The 19,400-nt window shown below is 39.6% G+C and overlaps 1 protein-coding gene across 3 annotated transcripts in view; it reads right to left on the reverse strand.

Annotated features, from left to right (window-relative positions):
* Nucleotides 1–19,400, reverse strand: part of ABCB11 (ATP binding cassette subfamily B member 11) — a 103,127-nt gene that overhangs the window by 44,293 nt on the left and 39,434 nt on the right. For all 3 annotated transcript variants that reach the window (XM_082840771.1, XM_082840769.1, XM_082840770.1), the window contains 4 exons: nt 14,293–14,406; nt 5,335–5,445; nt 2,992–3,117; nt 1,393–1,596 (listed from right to left, as the gene is read on the reverse strand). In XM_082840771.1, the coding sequence (XP_082696897.1) occupies nt 1,393–1,596; nt 2,992–3,117; nt 5,335–5,445; nt 14,293–14,406 (555 nt within the window). The remainder of the gene's footprint in view (nt 1–1,392; nt 1,597–2,991; nt 3,118–5,334; nt 5,446–14,292; nt 14,407–19,400) is intronic.

A 19,400-nucleotide genomic window follows, 5' to 3' on the forward strand; every position in this document is an offset into this window, starting at 1 on the left:
TTATCCTTTCATTCTGGGATGTAAAAATGTTTCTCTTTAGCTCAACTTCAAATAAAATGTTTCCACCACAATAAAAGTGGATCAGGGTCCTGAAAATCCATCTTAGAGGATTAAAGCATGTATCAAAGCATTGTCTCTTTTCTCTAGCTAGACAACACAGAAAAACACAACGCTAAAACTGTCTATATATTATGAATGAAAGATCAAAGTAGGTTTAAAATCATTATCATGAATAGCAAACAGTTACTGAGTATCTTGCATGTCTAGCATCATACTGGAATCTCACAATGGGGCACTGTGGTCAGACTTTTATCTTGCTTATTATTAGCCAACATGAGTTGAGCGCCTACCATGTAGAAAGCATGAATCTGAGCCCTCTACACATATCATCATATTTAGTCCTCACAGATGCCACATGAGGTAGGTACTATTATTCTGCTCAATTGATGCATAAGGAAATACTGGGGCCTAAGGGGGCAAAGTAACTTGCCCAAGTTCATAAGGCTTGCAAGTAGAGAAGCTGGGATTTGTATGGAGGCAGACTGATTCTAAAGCTTTATACTTTTTAACCACTAGACTATATAATACTCACAGCTGAAATCCTATTCATACAAACATTTTAGAAGGCTGAGTAGGAAGTATTCTAGAGCACAGACTCTGGAGCCAGACCACCTGGATGAGATCCTTGTCTCTCCTGCCTTGAGCAAGTGATTTGATCTCTTGGAACCTCAATTCTCCATCGGTAGATGCGGATAATAATAGTAGCTGCCTGACAGGATGATTGTGAGAGTTAAATGAATTAACAGATGTAAAGTGCTTAGAACAGTGCCTGATATGTAGTAAGCGCTAACTATGTGTAAACTAGCAATAATAACTCTTCCATTTAGCAGACCACTGGCCGCGAAATCCGTACAAGTATATTACTAGGGAGTTGGTTTTTGTTGTCGTGTTGTATAAAATGAAGATGAATGAGGAGATTTTGAATATGTGAGATACAGTACTGAAGACAGTATTAGCTGCCCAAGCACAAGAAAATTAGAGAGGAGTGACAATGATAGCCATCAAAAGGGCATTATGAAAGTTACTGCCACGTGACAAACTTATCATCCGCTTAGACAAATGCTTAATAGACAGAATAAGGAAATTGTATCTGGGTCAAAGGAGCTTTTAAAAGAAAGCTACCCCAGTCTGGTAGGTTTTTGATATATTAACAACAACGTATTTTCAGACAAAGGCGAGAAACTCAAGATACATTTCTGGGCATAAAATTAAAACATGACATTAAGATTTTAATAATTTAGGAATCAAATGAAAAGAAATGCACATTACTGTGTAATTTTTTTGCCTCCTATGACTTCTGGGTTTCCCTCTGGAATGAGAGGCTAGGGATACCTGTGGCAGGTCCATGATGAAGCTGTAGGCATTGGCTTCCTTGGCAGCTCGGACTATATCTTCCATCGTTGCATCTTCTCTGCCATAGCGAATATTCTCTGCAATGGTGGTGGAAAACAAAACAGGCTCTTGCTCCACTATCCCGATCTGAGCTCTAAGCCACTGAATGTTAAGAGAGCGAATGTCATGGCCATCCAAGGTCACCTAGAGAACAAGAATACAAAGTCACTTCTCTTGGAATCCTTCAGAGTTCTGAGTCATACTATTAGGTTGTACTTGACCTATGGGGAGAAAAAAAAGAGACCAACGAGATTGTGAAAGAAACAATTCCTCTTACAATGTGGTTGTTAATATAAGGATGACAACATAAACTGAAATCAAGTATAGCTGTAGGACAATTCGCTGTAGAAACACAATTGGTATAAAGCTCACTTGATATAGTTTAACATGATTGGCCCAGGAGTAGAAAAGTTTTTAATTCCTTAATAAAGAGTAGAGTCAGTTATTCACCATACTTTGAATATTTTTATCTTTTGACTTGAGGCCAAAATGAACTTCAAAAGACACAATGAAAATAAGCAATGATCTCTATCTTGTATATATATGTTTAGAACAAAATCTTACTTTCTGGCCAGACTCATCAAATGACACTTGGCTGTTCAAAAGCAATTGAAACTGTAAGTGTGATAAGTAAATAAATATTACTATTAGAAAAAAGTAAAAATTTTACATCAAGAAAACATGATCTCTATATATTCAGAACATAGTTATGGTGGTATGTAGCAAAGAATACCCAATCAGAGAACAAAGTGTCTGTGAAGAAAGAGAACTCTATCACATTTGCCATGTCACTCTGACAGTATATGCATTATATAGAGCTCATTGCATGGAAGTCATTTAATGTACAGTCAAATGATCCTATCTAAAGGCATCAAGGAGATGTTAACAAGAATGATTTTGAGGCAGAGTGAAAAGAGCATAGCCTTTGGCATCCAACAGATCTGGGTTCAGATCTCAATCTCTCTCCTTCCTCATCTGCAAAACGGGCATATTTATCTTTGGAGGTCACTGTGAAAATAAGTGATGATTTTCATAAAGCACTTGACATATAATATTGATAAATAGCAACTATCAATATTTTTTTTTAGTTTCAATCTATGTTGATAGTCAGACAAACACAAGGAGAAAGAAACAGTAGTTTTTTAACCTAACTTCTCAAAGCAATAATCGAGAGCTGTTCTCTGTTAATTCTGGTCATGTAAGCTTTCTTATACTTAGCGTTTGGAGAACCTTAGGGAACAATAATAATTTTGTTACAATAAGAAGAAAGAAATGGAAATGTTCCCTCACTGAAGAGGCAGCAATACCATTTTGAATGTATCTGCACATTCAGTTACATCACTGAGCATATGGACTGGTTATTTATCGAACACAACCACCATGGAGGGAATTAGTCCAGTTGGTACCGTCAAAAATCATTGTCAACTATGCAGATGTCAGGATGGTCTCAGTGTATGCTAGGCCTTTGTGTCTGACCAATGTATAACCATTTGCAATTTCCTATCCCCGTGGATTAAGAAGTTTCTAGAAAATACCCACCATGCCTTCACTGGGGTCATAGAATCGCTGAATGAGCTGCAGTGCCGTGCTTTTCCCAGCTCCACTGGATCCTACCATAGCTGTCATTTCCCCTGATTTAATGACCATGCTTAAGTTATTTAAAATCTGCAGAGAAAGGAAAAGAGCAATGTTCAGATTGCTGTCAATTAGGCTACAAGTTAGAATGCTTTGTGAGGACACTGTGTATGTGTTTACTTATGCCCTCACAGCAATATCCACTGATTTCCCTCAATAACCAGAAAAATTAGTAAACAATGCCTAGGATGTGGTTTTAGCATTTAGCACATTACTTAGTAATAAACTGATAGCTGTAACCAACAAATAAAACACTGTTGAAGTAAATAAGCCAGGCCGAATTTGAAAAGTATGTTCTAGAATCTAATTTAAAATGTTTCTGACACGTCAGGATACCTCAAGGAGACTGTCCCAATTAGCTTAGGGGAGAAAGCCACTTAGCAGTAGAAGACTTTATTAAAACAAACTACTGGCATTGGGGATAGAAGATAAAACAGAAATGACATAAATGTATTTCAATTCAACCGGTATTTGTTGAACAGCTATTAGGAACTAGCTCTGAACAGATATTATAAATGAAGCTTTCAGTCATCTGTTCAAAAATCTTTACTGAGTAAGTACTACCTTGTGATCTATATTTCACAAAGCACTTTTACATATGTTGACATTTAATGTTTATATATATATATATAGTGCTATATTACAGTAATCAAAAATATACTTCAGAAATGTTATCAGAAAATATGTAACTATGTTTTATATACAGATATGTATGAGGGGTGTGTGTGTGTGTGTATATATATATATATATATATTTACCTACATTATAAGTATGTAGTATTAGAATTAAGTTGCATGGGATTGAGTTCTGTGGGGGTAATAGAAATAGTATTAAGAAAGGGTAGCTAACTATGGAAAACAGTACAAAGTTTCCTCAAAATATTAAAAATGGAACTGCCATATGATCCAGCAATTTCACTTCTGTGTATTTACTGGAAGAAAACAGAAACAATAATTTGAAAAGATACATGCATACCAGTGTTCATTGCAGTATTATTTACAATAGCCAAGATATGGAAGCAACCTAAGTATCCATCAATAGATGAATGAAGAAAATGTGGTATACACATATAAACACACACACACACACACACACACACACACACAATGGAATATTACTCAGCTCTAAAAAATTAAATCTTGCCATTTGTGACAACATGGATAAATCTAGAAGGTACTATGCTAAGTGAAATAAGTCAGACAGAGAAAGACAAATACTGTATGATCTTACATGTGGAATCTAAAAAACAAAATAAGCAAACAAGCAAAACAAAATGAAAATAGACTCAGAGATACAGAGAACAAAGGAGTGGTTCCCAGAGGGGAAAATAAGTGAAGGGGATAAAGAAGTACAAGCCTGCAGTTATAAAACAAAGGCACGTGGATATAATATACAGCATAAGGAATATGGTCAATAATATTGTAATAACTTTGTATGGGGACAGATGGTTACTAGACTTATTATGGTGATCATTTCATAATGTATGCAAATGTCAAATTGCTATGTAGTATACGTGAACCAGCACAATATTGTACATCAACTGTATTTCAAATAAAAAAATAAAAAGAAAGGGTGGCTAAAGATACTCCTTAAAAATGAGGGATAAGTCTCCTCCCAAAGCCAGTTCATTTGGGGAGTAGATCCTAGTTTTCCTGTGGGGTAAATTGGCTTTAAAGATATTTGCTCAGTAGGTGCGGGAAAACTGTAAATTTTCTTCACCATGTGCCCTGGACAATCACCTAGTACAAGACATGTGACCATAATATCACAAGATTGCCTTTCCTTCAGGGACGGATCTAGAGATCCTTGTGAACTCATGGATAGGAAATAAAAAACGTCAAAGACAGCAGCTTTCCTTTGCCACTTCATACCCTACCCACTCAGTGTCCCGCCTCCTGCAGGCTTTAAGGAGGTGGTTGATAAGCCATCCTTCTGGATTGTTCTGATTGTTTTGCAGTTTGTTTAGCTTGTACTCACAGTGACAGGATCTGCTACTCATCTTAACAGAGCATCACTCAGTTGACTTAACCTGAATGTGCTACCAGACTGTGTTCCCACCAGAGAGATTTGCATATATTATTATCACAAGGAATACGGTTTGTGGCCTGAGGAATGACAAGACACCTGAGGTCACTTCCAGAGAAACATGTCTCCCTGCCTTGTTCCTGGAAAATAAGTCACGCTTCATGAAAACAATTATTCTGTGGCTCTGGAAATGAATCATCAAAGAAGAAATTGGCACTTACCTTCACCTCTGGTCTGGAAGGATAGTGGAAGGTCACATTATGGAATTCAATTTCACCCTTAATTCGATCCAACTTGTAACCATCTTCTGACATGCAGTCAATGAGGGGTTTCTGGAGTAGAATATAAAAGGAATATAGCGACAGCATGTATTATATGCATTTACTGTCCATCTCAGTTTGAACTGATTCATAAAACAGAACAACAACCAGGTTAAACACTGCAGTGATATGCCAAAGATAAGTTGCTTCCACATTAAATATGCATTAATGACAGTAATAATATTCACTACCATTCACTGAGAAATTAATGTGAGATTATTACTATTGTAATTACTATTACTATATAGTAGTATTAATATATTACATATATTTATATATAACCAAACTTACATAAATAATTAATATACAATTAATTATAATTAATATAAAATGTCAATGATCATATAATTGGTATAAAATATTATCACATTAATTTAATTAATTAGTATTTACTGTATACTACTATGATATATTATTACATAATGACAATAAAATAATATAATAGGTTGGCCAAAAAGTTCGTTTGGGTTTTTCCATAAGATGTTATGGAAATATATGGTATTGATCTATAATTAATATATTAGTATATAATATATTGATATTATTATGGAGTATTGTAAATTGAGATACTACAGAAGACAATGCACAAGGTGTTTTAATATGCTTTTTTCATTTATGTAATCATCACTGTAACCTAACTAGACAGGTGATACGCCCATTTGTTCACTTGAGGAAGTAGAGGCATCTCAAGAGGCCAAGGTCCAGTAGTACCCAACATTTAAGTATCTATTGTAGATGATGATTAAAACTAACGTTCTCAAGTGGTGTCTTCAAATATACCAACTTTCAACTGATATGCTGAATTCCACCTCTGTTGTTGTTAGTGGTGAGCCTAATTCAGAACTTAACCATGTTGTTAGGTCATCAGACAAGAGTGAGGGTCATCTCCATCTACCAGAACACTCCAGGGTCAACTTCTTCCCTCTACCTCACTAGTGAGAGAAATTCATCATCATATCTCTATTTGGGGCTACAGTGTCATCTATTTCTTCTTCTTTGGTCTCTAGTAAAAATAATTTTTAAATGCCTTAATTTTTTGTAATCGTTTCAGGGGCCTCTCAGACTCGTCATCTTACTTGAGCATGCAACAACCCTAAGAATGAGGTAGACTTTGGATAGCTCTATGTGGTTTTCAACAATCTTTTTATACCCCAATAAATGAAACCCCAAAATATAAAACAACATATTGCCACCTCCCCCCTTCTGTTCTTTTTGTTTTTTTTTTTTAACATCTTTATTGGAGTATAATTGCTTTACAATGGTATGTTAGTTTCAGCTTCACAACAAAATGAATCAGTTATATATATACATATATTCCCATATCTCTTCCCGCTTGCGTCTCCCTCCCTCCCACCCTCCCTATCCCACCCCTCCAGGCGGTCACAAAGCACCGAGCTGATCTCCCTGTGCTATGCGGCTGCTTCCCACTAGCTATCTACCTTACGTTTGGTAGTGTATATATGTCCATGCCTCTTTATCGCTTTGTCACCGTTTACCCTTCCCCCTCCCCATAGCCTCAAGTCCATTCTCTAGTAAGTCTGTGTCTTTATTCCTGTTTCACCCCTAGGTTTTTCATGACATTTTTTTTTTTTTAAATTCCATATATATGTGTTAGCATACGGTATTTGTCTCTCTCTTTCTGACTTACTTCACTCTGTATGACAGACTCTAGGTCTATCCACCTCATTACAAATAGCTCAATTTAGTCTCTTTTTATGGCTGAGTAATATTCCATTGTATATATGTGCCACATCTTCTTTATCCATTCATCCGATGATGGACACTTAGGTTGTTTCCATCTCTGGGCTATTGTAAATAGAGCTGCAATGAACATTTTGGAACATGACTCTTTTTGAATTATGGTTTTCTCAGGGTATATGCCCAGTAGTGGGATTGCTGGGTCATATGGTAGTTCTATTTGTAGCTTTTTAAGGAACCTCCATACTGTTCTCCACAGTGGCTGTATCAATTTACATTCCCACCAACAGTGTAAGAGGGTTCCCTTTTCTCCACACCCTCTCCAGCATTTATTGTTTGTAGATTTTTTGATGATGGCCATTCTGACTGGTGTGAGATGATATCTCATTGTAGTTTTGATTTGCATTTCTCTCATGATTAGTGATGTTGAGCATTCTTTCATGTGTTTGTTGGCACTCTGTATATCTTCTTTGGAGAAATGTCTATTTAGGTCTTCTGCCCATTTTTGGATTGGGTTGTTTGTTTTTTTGTTATTAAGCTGCATGAGCTGCTTATAAATTTTGGATATCAATCCTTTGTCAGTTGCTTCATTTGCAAATATTTTCTCCCATTCTGAGGGTTGTCTTTTGGTCTTCTTTATGGTTTCCTTTGCTGCGCAAAAGCTTTTAAGTTTCATTAGGTCCCATTTGTTTACTCTTGTTTTTATTTCCATTTCTCTAGGAGGTGGGTCAAAAAGGACCTTGCTGTGATTTATGTCATAGAGTGTTCTGCCTATGTTTTCCTCTAAGAGTTTGATAGTTTCTGGCCTTACATTTAGGTCTTTAATCCATTTTGAGCTTATTTTTGTGTACGGTGTTAGGGAGTGATCTAATTTCATACTTTTACATGTAGCTGTCCAGTTTTCCCAGCACCACTTATTGAATAGGCTGTCCTTTCTCCACTGTACATTTCTGCCTCCTTTGTCAAAGATAAGGTGACCATATGTGCGTGGGTTTATCTCTGGGCTTTCTATCCTGTTCCATTGATCTATCTTTCTGTTTTTGTGCCAGTACCATACCGTCTTGATAACTATAGCTTTGTAGTATAGTCTGAAGTCTGGGAGCCTGATTCCTCCAGTTCCTTCTTTCGTTCTCAAGATTGCTTTGGCTATTCGGGGTCTTTTGTGTTTCCATACAAATTGCAAAATTTTTTGTTCTAGTTCTGTGAAAAACGCCAGTGGTAGTTTGATAGGGATTGCATTGAATCTATAGATTGCTTTCGGTAGTAGAGTCATTTTCACAATGTTGATTCTTCCAATCCAAGAACATGGTATATCTCTCCATCTATTTGTATCATCTTTAATTTCTTTCATCAGTGTCTTATAATTTTCTGCATACAGATCTTTTGTCTCCTTAGGTAGGTTTATTCCTAGATATTTTATTCTTTTTGTTGCAATGGTAAATGGGAGTGTTTTCTTGATTTCACTTTCAGATTTTTCATCATTAGTATATAGGAATGCCTGAGATTTCTGTGCATTAATTTTGTATCCTGCCACTTTACCAAATTCATTGATTAGCTCTAGTAGTTTTCTGGTAGCATCTTTAGGGTTCTCTATGTATAGGATCATGTCATCTGCAAACAGTGACAGCTTTACTTCTTCTTTTCTGATTTGGATTCCTTTTATTTCCTTTTCTTCTCTGATTGCTGTGGCTAAAACTTCCAAAACTATGTTGAATAAGAGTGGTGAGAGTGGGCAACCTTGTCTTGTTCCTGATCTTAGTGGAAATGCTTTCAGTTTTTCACCATTGAGGATGATGTTTGCTGTGGGCTTGTCATATATGGCCTTTATTATGTTGAGGAAAGTTCCCTCTATGCCTACTTTCTGCAGGGTTTTTATCATAAATGGGTGTTGAATTTTGTCAAAAGCTTTCTCTGCATCTATTGAGATGATCATATGGTTTTTCTCCTTCAGTTTGTTAATATGGTTTATCACATTGATAGATTTGCGTATATTGAAGAATCCTTGCATTCCTGGAATAAACCCCACTTGATCATGGTGTATGATCTTTTTAATGTGCTGTTGGATTCTGTTTGCTAGTATTTTGTTGAGGATTTTTGCATCTATGTTCATCAGTGATATTGGCCTGTAGTTTTCTTTCTTTGTGACATCCTTGTCTGGTTTTGGTATCAAGGTGATGGTGGCCTCGTAGAATGAGTTTGGGAGTGTTCCTCCCTCTGCTATATTTTGGAAGAGTTTGAGAAGGATAGGTGTTAGCTCTTCTCTGAATGTTTGATAGAATTCGCCTGTGAAGCCATCTGGTCCTGGGCTTTTCTTTGTTGGAAGATTTTTAATCACAGTTTCAATTTCAGTGCTTGTGATTGGTCTGTTCATATTTTCTATTTCTTCCTGATTCAGTCTTGGCAGGTTGTGCCTTTCTAAGAATTTGTCCATTTCTTCCAGATTGTCCATTTTATTGGCATAGAGTTGCTTGTAGTAATCTCTCATGATCTCTTTTATTTCTGCAGTGTCAGTTGTTACCTCTCCTTTTTCATTTCTAATTCTATTGATTTGGGTCTTCTCCCTTTTTTTCTTGATGAGTCTGGCTAGTGGTTTATCTATTTTGTTTATCTTCTCAAAGAACCAGCTTTTAGTTTTATTGATCTTTGCTATTGTTTCCTTCATTTCTTTTTCATTTATTTCTGATCTGATTTTTATGATTTCTTTCCTTCTGCTAGCTTTGGGGTTTTTTTGTTCTTCTTTCTCTAATTGCTTGAGGTGCAAGGTTAGGTTGTTTATTCGAGATGCTTCCTGCTTCTTAAGGTGGGCTTGTATTGCTATAAACTTCCCCCTTAGAACTGCTTTTGCTGCATCCCACAGGTTTTGGGTCGTTGTGTCTCCATTGTCATTTGTTTCTAGGTATTTTTTGATTTCCTCTTTGATTTCTTCAGTGATATCTTCATTATTAAGTAGTGTATTGTTTAGCCTCCATGTGTTTGTATTTTTTACAGATCCTTTCCTGTAATTGATATCTAGTCTCATGGCGTTGTGGTCAGAAAAGATACTTGATACAATTTCAATTTTCTTAAATTTACCAAGGCTTGATCTGTGACCCAAGATATGATCTATCCTGGAGAATGTTCCATGAGCACTTGAGAAAAATGTGTATTCTGTTGTTTTTGGATGGAATGTCCTATAAATATCAATTAACTCCATCTCGTTTAATGTATCATTTAAAGCTTGTGTTTCCTTATTTATTTTCATTTTGGATGATCTGTCCATTGGTGAAAGTGGGGTGTTAAAGTCCCCTACTATGAATGTGTTACTGTCAATTTCCCCTTTTATGGTTGTCAGTATTTGCCTTATGTATTGAGGTGCACCTATGTTGGGTGCATAAATATTTACAATTGTTATATCTTCCTCTTGGATTGATCCCTTGATCATTATGTAGTGTCCTTCTTTGTCTCTTCTAATAGTCTTTGTTTTAAAGTCTATTTTGTCTGATATGAGAATTGCTACTCCAGCTTTCTTTTGGTTTCCACTTGCATGAAATACCTTTTTCCATCCCCTTACTTTCAGTCTGTATGTGTCTCTAGGTCTGAAGTGGGTCTCTTGTAGACAGCAAATATATGGGTCTTGTTTTTGTATCCATTCAGCCAATCTGTGTCTTTTGGTGGGAGCATTTAGTCCATTTACATTTAAGGTAATTATCGATATGTGTGTTCCTATTCCCATTTTCTTCATTGTTTTGGGTTTGTTATTGTAGGTCCTTTCCTTCTTTTGTGTTTCTTGCCTAGAGAAGTTCCTTTAGCAGTTGTTGTAGAGGTGGTTTGGTGGTGCTGAACTCTCTCAGCTTTTGCTTGTCTGTAAAGGTTTTAATTTCTCCATCAAATCTGAATGAGATCCTTGCTGGGTAGAGTAATCTTGGTTGCAGGTTTTTCTCCTTCAACACTTTCAATATGTCCTGCCACTCCCTTCTGGCTTGCAGAGTTTCTGCTGAAAGATCAGCTGTTAACCTTATGGGGATTCCCTTGTGTGTTATTTGTTGTTTTTCCCTTGCTGCTTTTAATATGTTTTCTTTGTATTTAATTTTTGACAGTTTGATTAATATGTGTCTTGGCGTATTTCTCCTTGGATTTATCCTGTATGGGACTCTCTGTGCTTCCTGGACTTGATTAACTATTTCCTTTCCCATATTAGGGAAGTTTTCAACTATAATCTCTTCAAATATTTTCTCAGTCCCTTTCTTTTTCTCTTCTTCTTCTGGAACCCCTATAATTCGAATGTTGGTGCGTTTAATGTTGTCCCAGAGGTCTCTGAGACTGTCCTCAGTTCTTTTCATTCTTTTTTCTTTATTCTGCTCTGCAGTAGTTATTTCCACTATTTTATCTTCCAGGTCACTTATCCGTTCTTCTGCCTCAGTTATTCTGCTATTGATCCCATCTAGAGTACTTTTAATTTCATTTATTGTGTTGTTCATCGTTGCTTGTTTCATCTTTAGTTCTTCTAGGTCCTTGTTAACTGATTCTTGCAATTTGTCCATTCTATTGTCCATTCTATCTCCAAGATTTCGGATCAACCTTACTATCATTATTCTGAATTCTTTTTCAGGTAGACTGCCTATTTCCTCTTCATTTGTTAGGTCTGGTGGGTTTTTATCTTGCTCCTTCATCTGCTGTGTGTTTTTCTGTCTTTTCATTTTGCTTATCTTACTGTGTTTGGGGTCTCCTTTTTTTTTTTTTTTTTTTGCAGGCTGAAGGTTCGTAGTTCCTGTTGTTTTTTGAGTCTGTCCCCAGTGGCTAAGGTTGGTTCAGTGGGTTGTGTAGGCTTCCTGGTGGAGGGTACTAGTGCCTGTGTTCTGGTGTATGAGGCTGGATCTTGTCTTTCTGGTGGGCAGGTCCACGTCTGGTGGTGTGTTTTGGGGTGTCTGTAGACTTATTATGATTTTGGGCAGCCTCTCTGCTAATGGGTGGGGTTGTGTTCCTGTCTTGCTAGTTGTTTGGCATAGGATGTCCAGCACTGTAGCTTGCTGGTCGTTGAGTGAAGCTGGGTGCTGGCGTTGAGATGGAGATCTCTTGGAGATTTTTGCTGTTTGATATTATGTGCAGCTGGGAGGCCTCTTGTGGACCAGTGTCCTGAAGTTGGCTCTCCCACCTCAGAGGCACAGCACTGAGTCCTGGCTGCAGCACCAAGAGCCTTTCATCCACAGGGCTCCTTAATTTGGGATGATTCGTTGTCTATTCAGGTATTCCACAGATGCAGGGTATATCAAGTTGATTGTGGAGCTTTAATCTGCTGCTTCTGAGGCTGCTGGAAGAGATTTCCCTTTCTCTTCTTTGTTCTCACAGCTCCCAGGGCCTCAGCTTTGGATTTGGCCCCGCCTGTGCGTGTAGGTCGCCGGAGGGCGTCTGTTCTTTGCTCAGACAGGACGGGGTTAAAGGAGCCGCTGATTCGGAGGCTCTGGCTCACCCAGGCCGGGGGGTAGGGAGGGTCACAGAGTGCAGGGCGGGCCTGCAGCGGCAGAGGCCGGCGTGACGCTGCAGCCTGAGGCGCGCCGTGCGCTCTCCCGGGGGAGCCGTCCCCGGATCCCGGGACCCCGGCAGCGGCGGGCTGCACAGGCTCCCCGGAAGGGCGTGTGGCTAGTGACCTGCGCTCGCACACAGGCCTCCTGGCGGCGGCAGCAGCGGCCTTAGCGTCCCATGTCCGTCTCTGGGCTCCGCACTCTTAGCCGCGGCTCGCGCCCGTCTCCGGAGCTCTCCCAAGCAGCGTTCCCAATCCCCCCTCCTCGTGCACCAGGAAACAAAGAGGGACGTAAAAGTCTCTTGCCTCTTCGGCAGGTCCAGACCCCTCCCCAGACTCTCTCCCGGCCAGCCGCGGCGCACCAACGCCCTGCAGGCTGTGTTCACGCTGCCAACCTCAGTCCTCTCCCGGCGCTCCGACAAAAGCCGGAGCCTCAGCTCCCAGTCCCGCCCGCCCCGGCGGGCGAGCAGACAAGCCTCTCGGCTGGTGAGTGCCGGTCGGCCCGATCCTCTGCGCTGGAATCTCTCCGCTTTGCCCTCCGCACCCCTGTTGCTGTGCTCTCCTCCGCGGCTCCCAAGCTCCCCCACTCCGCCTCCCGAAGTCTCCACCCGCGAAGGGGCTCCTAGTGTGTGGACACTTTTCCTCCTTCACAGCTCTCTCCCGCTGGTGCAGGACCCGTCCCTATTCTTTTGTCTCTGTTTAGTTTTTTCTTTTGCCCTAACCAGGTACGTGGGGGGTTCCTTGCCTTTTGGGAGGTCTGAGGTCTTCTGCCAGCGTTCAGTAGGTGCTCCGTAGGAGTTGTTCCACGCGTAGATGTATTTCTGGTGTATCTGTGGAGAGGAAGGTGATCTCCGCGTCTTACTCTTCCGCCATCTTCCCTTGTCTCTCCATCTTCCCTTGTCTCTCCTTCTGTTCTTGAATTTTGACCTCTCTAGCTTGACCACTGATGTCCTTCAATAACTTAACCAGGGAAATCCTAGCCAGGCTGCCAGGGTCCTTTACAAGCCTGTAGACTTTCTGTCACATTTAGAAGTTAATCTAATCTTATGAACTTGGTCTTAAAGTCCTGCGTGATCTGGCCCCTTCCCATTCCTCCAGCCTCTGTCTCTTGCTCACTCTGTTCAGTCACACTGACTTTTAGTTCCTTGCACTCACCAAGCCCTTTTCCAACCTGGAGATCTCTTCCATGGATACCTCCCTGCTCTCACCTCTCAGGCATCTCCCCTCCCACGAGTCCCCTTTTGCATGGCTGACTCACCTCTTTCGGTTCTCAGCTCAGAAACGGTGTCACTGTCACTCAACTTATTGAGTGATGGATTGTCACTCAATCCATCCCCTATCCCAACCACTATCACACTGACCTATTTTATTTCCTTGCTTTTACTTATCACCATCTAATATTACCTTATCTTTGAATGTGCCTACTTCGGTATTGCCTATTTCCCATATGATATGAGAGCAGGGGCCTTATTTGTTCCATTTCACTCTTGCACTGCCAGCTCAGAATGGGGTCTGGCTCATGACAGCACTTATTTAGTACTGCTGAATTAAGGGCATTGTGATAGTTTCTCATATTTTTTAACATTGAGGATAAATTCCTCGTGACTTCATTCCTCCCCCCAGCCCCAACCTGCTAATGGCCTTTACTTTTGGCTTTTACATACCCGGTCCATTGTCTCAAAAATGCTGGTGGCTGCTGCACGGCCAGCTGCAAAGGCTTCCAAACAGGAAGAGGCATTGCCAAGATTTAAAGCTCCTACTATGACACTGAGGAAAATCTGTAATAAAAAGAGACAAACATAGTTTTCATCAATTTGTACATAGTCTTCACTGTCATTTGGGCTGCCCATGTGAACTCAAAGATTTCTCAGAAATATTCTTCTGTGGGAGTCTGAAAGCTAAATAGCTCTTTGGAAACACTAGGAACAGTTTTTGTTCTGCAAAGTATCTCCAATTTTTCTACTGTTTTGATTTAAAAGACTACATTATTTTTGATTGAACATCACTATTCTACAAAGAAGAACATGTTTTTAGATCAGTAAGAGGCCTAAACAAGGCAGCACATAGAAACTGAGTGGGTTAGAGTAGTGATACGATAATTGATTCATTATATAAACAGCCTTATAATGTTAAAGACTTCTGGTTAAAGGGTTGTTGAAATGATAAAGACACTGTGACTAGCTTGATTGTCCTAGAGACTGGTACATGCAAAATATGCCTACTACTACTGCTACTGCTATATTCCTGCTACTAGTGAACTAGTTTTTAGGATAACTACTGCTATACTAGTACTAGCAATAATAACAATAATAGTAAGGTATGTGTTTAAGTGCTCTACTCGTATTACTTCATTTAATCCTTACAACAGAAGAGGAAACAGAGGTGTATGGAGGCTGCCTAACTTACCCAGTGTCTCAACGTGTATTAAGGGGTAGAGCATTATTTGAATCCAGGCTCTTGACTGACATTTTGTCCAGCTCCCAGGCTCATCTACTGCTGCTGCACACAAGTGGAGTGGCCAGGCTCCTGTGCAGAGCTGGTGAAGCTCTTCTTTGACTCACCAACCTGGCCATCTCATTAAGTTAGGGGAAGGCTACCTGATCATGATCAGATGTTCCTACCCAACAGCACTCTGTTTTGCTTTGTTTTGTTTTGTTTTTAACATCTTTATTGGAGTATAATTGCTTTACAAGGATGTGTTAGTTTCTGCTTTATAACATAGTGAATCAGTTATATATATACATATATCCCCATATCTCCTCCCTCTTGCGTCTCCCTCCCTCCCACCCTCCCTATCCCACCCCTCTAGGTGGTCACAGAGCACCGAGCTGATCTCCCTGTGCTATGCGGCTGCTTCCCACTAGCTATCTATTTTACATTTGGTAGTGTATATATGTCCACGCCACTCTCTCACTTTGTCCCAGCTTACCCTTCCCCCTCCCCATATCCTCAAGTCCATTGTCTAGTAGGTCAGCACTCTGTTTTTAATCAGAGCTGTTTATAAAGAAGCAAAGAGGCAATTCGTCATGTTGGCCTCTAGGAGAAGCACAAGACTTCACCCTTTCAACCAAAGAATGAGCTTTAGTCACGTGACTCACATGGAGGCTGTTTCGTTGGCCACCATGTATTGAGGACTGGAGTTATTTTCTGAGCTAAAATAAAGGTTGGCACCTGCATGAATGTAGTCTTTTTCGGGTAATCAAATGAACCTAGTCTGTAGTGGTTTCATGAGCTGGATTCTTCCCATGGGTTATAGCACATCAGGGCAAAATACCTGAGTCCCTCCCCATTCTCTTTCTCCCTTATGGCTGGACCATGGGGCTTCTCAAAGCCAGTCAGGCATCTCCTCCCTCTCAGTAACCTCTCTATTCCATATATCCAGATGCTGTGGGCCAGCTCCTTCTTGCCTTCTCCCTGAATTCTCTATTCTATGCATGGGGACAAACATTCTCTCTTCAACTGTCCTTCATCTGTCCATCTGTCCTTTTCCTTAATTATGGCAGGTACTTCCTCCCATTGGCAGATTACTTACTCTCTCAAGCCCCAGTAGTTCATTATCTGTAACACAGGGATAATGATTGCATATACCTCAAGGGATTGTTATGAGAAGTAAATGATAATGTGTGTAAAGGTGATTAATCCAATGTCAGCCACATAAATAATAGTGATGATGATGATGAAAGAAGTGAGATTCCACACTTAGGAAGTGAGAAGATGAACAGACAGAGCAGTACTTGTGGTCTAATTTGTGTTAAGACCACCCTCATCAGAGGTCTTTCTAACTGAGCAAAAGAAGCCTTCCACATGTCCTAGTTCAGGGGTCAGTAAACACTTTCTATAAAGGGCCAGTTAGTAAAGAGTTTAGACTTTTTAGACCATATGGGCTGAAGCTATTATTCAACTCAATTCCTCGACTATGTAGTACAAAAGCAGTCATAGACGGTAGGAAATGAATGACTGTGGCTATGTTCCAATAAAACTTTATTTACAAAAACGGGCCACAGGCTGGATTTAACTTGTGGGCCATGGTTTGCTGATTCTAGACCAACTCACTAGTGGCCTGAACTGAAGTTTAGAGTCAAACCCTTGCTCAGCCTGGCTCTGCAAGCACTACCTCAAGCAAACATCTCTCTCGGGGTCCTCAGGGAAAGAGGGAGTGAGACAGACAGAGGTACACATCCTAATACCATTGCAGTAGCTAACACACATCATTTCTCACCCCAAATATCTCACTCTTCAGCCCTGTGGACTGTGGTGTGGGAAGAGGGAGGGCAAAAGAGACCTCTGGGGAATAATTTATCTGTGGGTGTGCTGTGCTGGAGAAAAGGGGATCTGTTCATAGAAAATAAACTTATGGTCACCAAATGGGAGAGTGGGGGAGGGATAAATTAGGAGTTTGGGATTAATGGATACACATTACTATATATAAAATAGATAAACAACAAGGTCCTACTGTAGAGCACAGGGACTTATATTCAATATCTTGTAATAACCTATAATGGAAAAGAATCTGAAAAAATATATATATACATATACATATATAAAAAACGGAATCACTTTGCTCTACACCTGAAACTATCACAACATTGTAAATCAACTAGAGTTCAATTAAATAAGTAAATAAATAAATTAAATTAAAAGGGATCTGTGGCCCCTTGGAAGAGATTCAGAAACAGGAAAACAGTAGTTAATGGGTCAAGCCTCAGAGTCACAGGGATCTGAGCTCAAATCCCACCCTGTGCTATCTGGCATATATTTCTCAACCTCATGGCTCCATTTCATTTTTAACTGGTAGCATAATGGCATCAATCACAGAGTGAAGTTGTGAGTATTACACATGGTAATTATATTAAATACTTCATTCAGTGCTTGACACCTTGTATACACTGAATAATGTTCCTCTCTATTACTGCTGTTACTTTTTCATTATCGAGTCCTGAAACTTAAGAGGGGCATGAAAGAGCAGCCATCAGCACCATTCAGTGCCCTTTCATCTTTTTTTCGTAATAGATCATAGAGTATGTTTTTTGTCCATGTACAAGTGATACTAATTACAGTCATTTATGTGAAATACTTACCATTTATGCCCAAATACCGTGCAGCCAATAATGATTTTGTGCATCACAAAATGTGTTAGATTAACTAATTGTTAATTAGTTTAATGCATTAAAAACACTCAACTCAGCTTATGCAAACTCAGCCTTTATAGTTTGTTGCTCAGAGCATGGCCAAAAAAGTGCATGCAGGCTCAAGAGAAAGAGAGAGAGAGAGGGAGAGAGAGAACCACAAAGGGAATGCTTACCAATGATTATGCTGTTAAAGAATGTCTCTCATCTTCCCAAAGAAAAGTTTCTTAAGACGTAAGTGGAGGCTTGCAAATAAAGGTTTAGGAAAAGGAGGTGAGGTTAGTTATTGATGATTAAAATGTTAGAGACACATAGTGTGCCATGTCTGCACAGAGTAAGTACTCAAGGAATATCAGTTGAGAGAAGGAATTCTTTACAGAAGGTATAGAGTAGCCTATAATCCAACGGGCAGGAAACTTGAAGGTGAGAACTTGTTCAATGAGTTAAGCAAGGACGCCGTTAGACCGAGGTGGCTTTAATGCCACCTAATGTGGCAGCCTACATAAGCGACCAGAACCTAAGCCTGCATGCCTAAAGGCTAAGAAATCAAAACCTAAGGACAACCAATCACGAACAGCCAATTAGGCTTTCCCCAATAAGGCAACTACTTAAGCTACAGTCGATCAAATAATTCCCTTGCTTTGCTTCCTCCTCTTCTCTATAAAAGTCTTTCCCCTAGCTTTTATTAATAGACCCCCTCTAACCACTTCTGGTTTGGTGTGCCCAATAGGAGTTATTTTTTCTCAAACAAACTTCTAAAAATTTTAATATGCCTCAGTTTATCTTTTAACAGAACCATAAAATTGGATCTTCGCTGAAGAGAGTTACCAAGGGTAACTCAGTGGTAATTCAGTGATTCCAACTGGAATTGTGTATTTTCAATACCATTTTTTCATTTTGCCCTCTGAACCGTTATTTGTACACACTTCTGTCCCCTCCTTGCAGGCAAGGAATCAAAAGAAGGATGTCTTTTCTCAGTGCATTATCTTTCTGCAGAGCGAGCAGATACAAGCTGCTGAGACTAAAGTCAACTACTGATATTTCTAGTTTATTAAAGCTGAAAGTTCTTAAGAATCATTAGGTCAATAAAGACAAAGGACTTTACAGTCAGATTTTAGACCTGCAGTACTTTCACTGGCTTTTCAAATGTGCAAAGCTATATTAAAGTTATTAAGAAAGTAGTTAAATTACGATAATACTAACACTTTCCATCTTTGCTATCCCTTTAAGGTTTACAAAATATTTTAACATGATTTATCATATTTAATTTTTAAAACAAACTTCAAGTGATGCCAGCTGTTTATCTTTCAAAGAAAAACTGAATTTTAAAAAGTCATTCTTAGTATATTACCATGCTCTTAATGAAATAAAGTCAGTGCCTTAGAATGATTATGGTCTGACCTCTAATAATCATTTCTATTTGCAAGTGAAATTGCTATTCAACTTTCCCTAGATATGTATTTATATAAAAGCAGTAGGTCTTTGTTTTGTTTTGTTTTTTTGCGTACACGGGCCTCTCACTGTTGTGGCCTCTCCCGTTGCGAAGCACAGGCTCCGGACGCGCAGGCTCAGCGGCCATGGCTCACGGGCCCAGCCGCTCCGCGGCATGTGGGATCCTCCCGGACCGGGGCACGAACCCGTGTCCC

This window comes from Leucopleurus acutus (genome assembly GCF_964270905.1).
Source record: "Leucopleurus acutus genome assembly, chromosome: 6".
Lineage (NCBI taxonomy): Eukaryota > Metazoa > Chordata > Mammalia > Artiodactyla > Delphinidae > Leucopleurus > Leucopleurus acutus.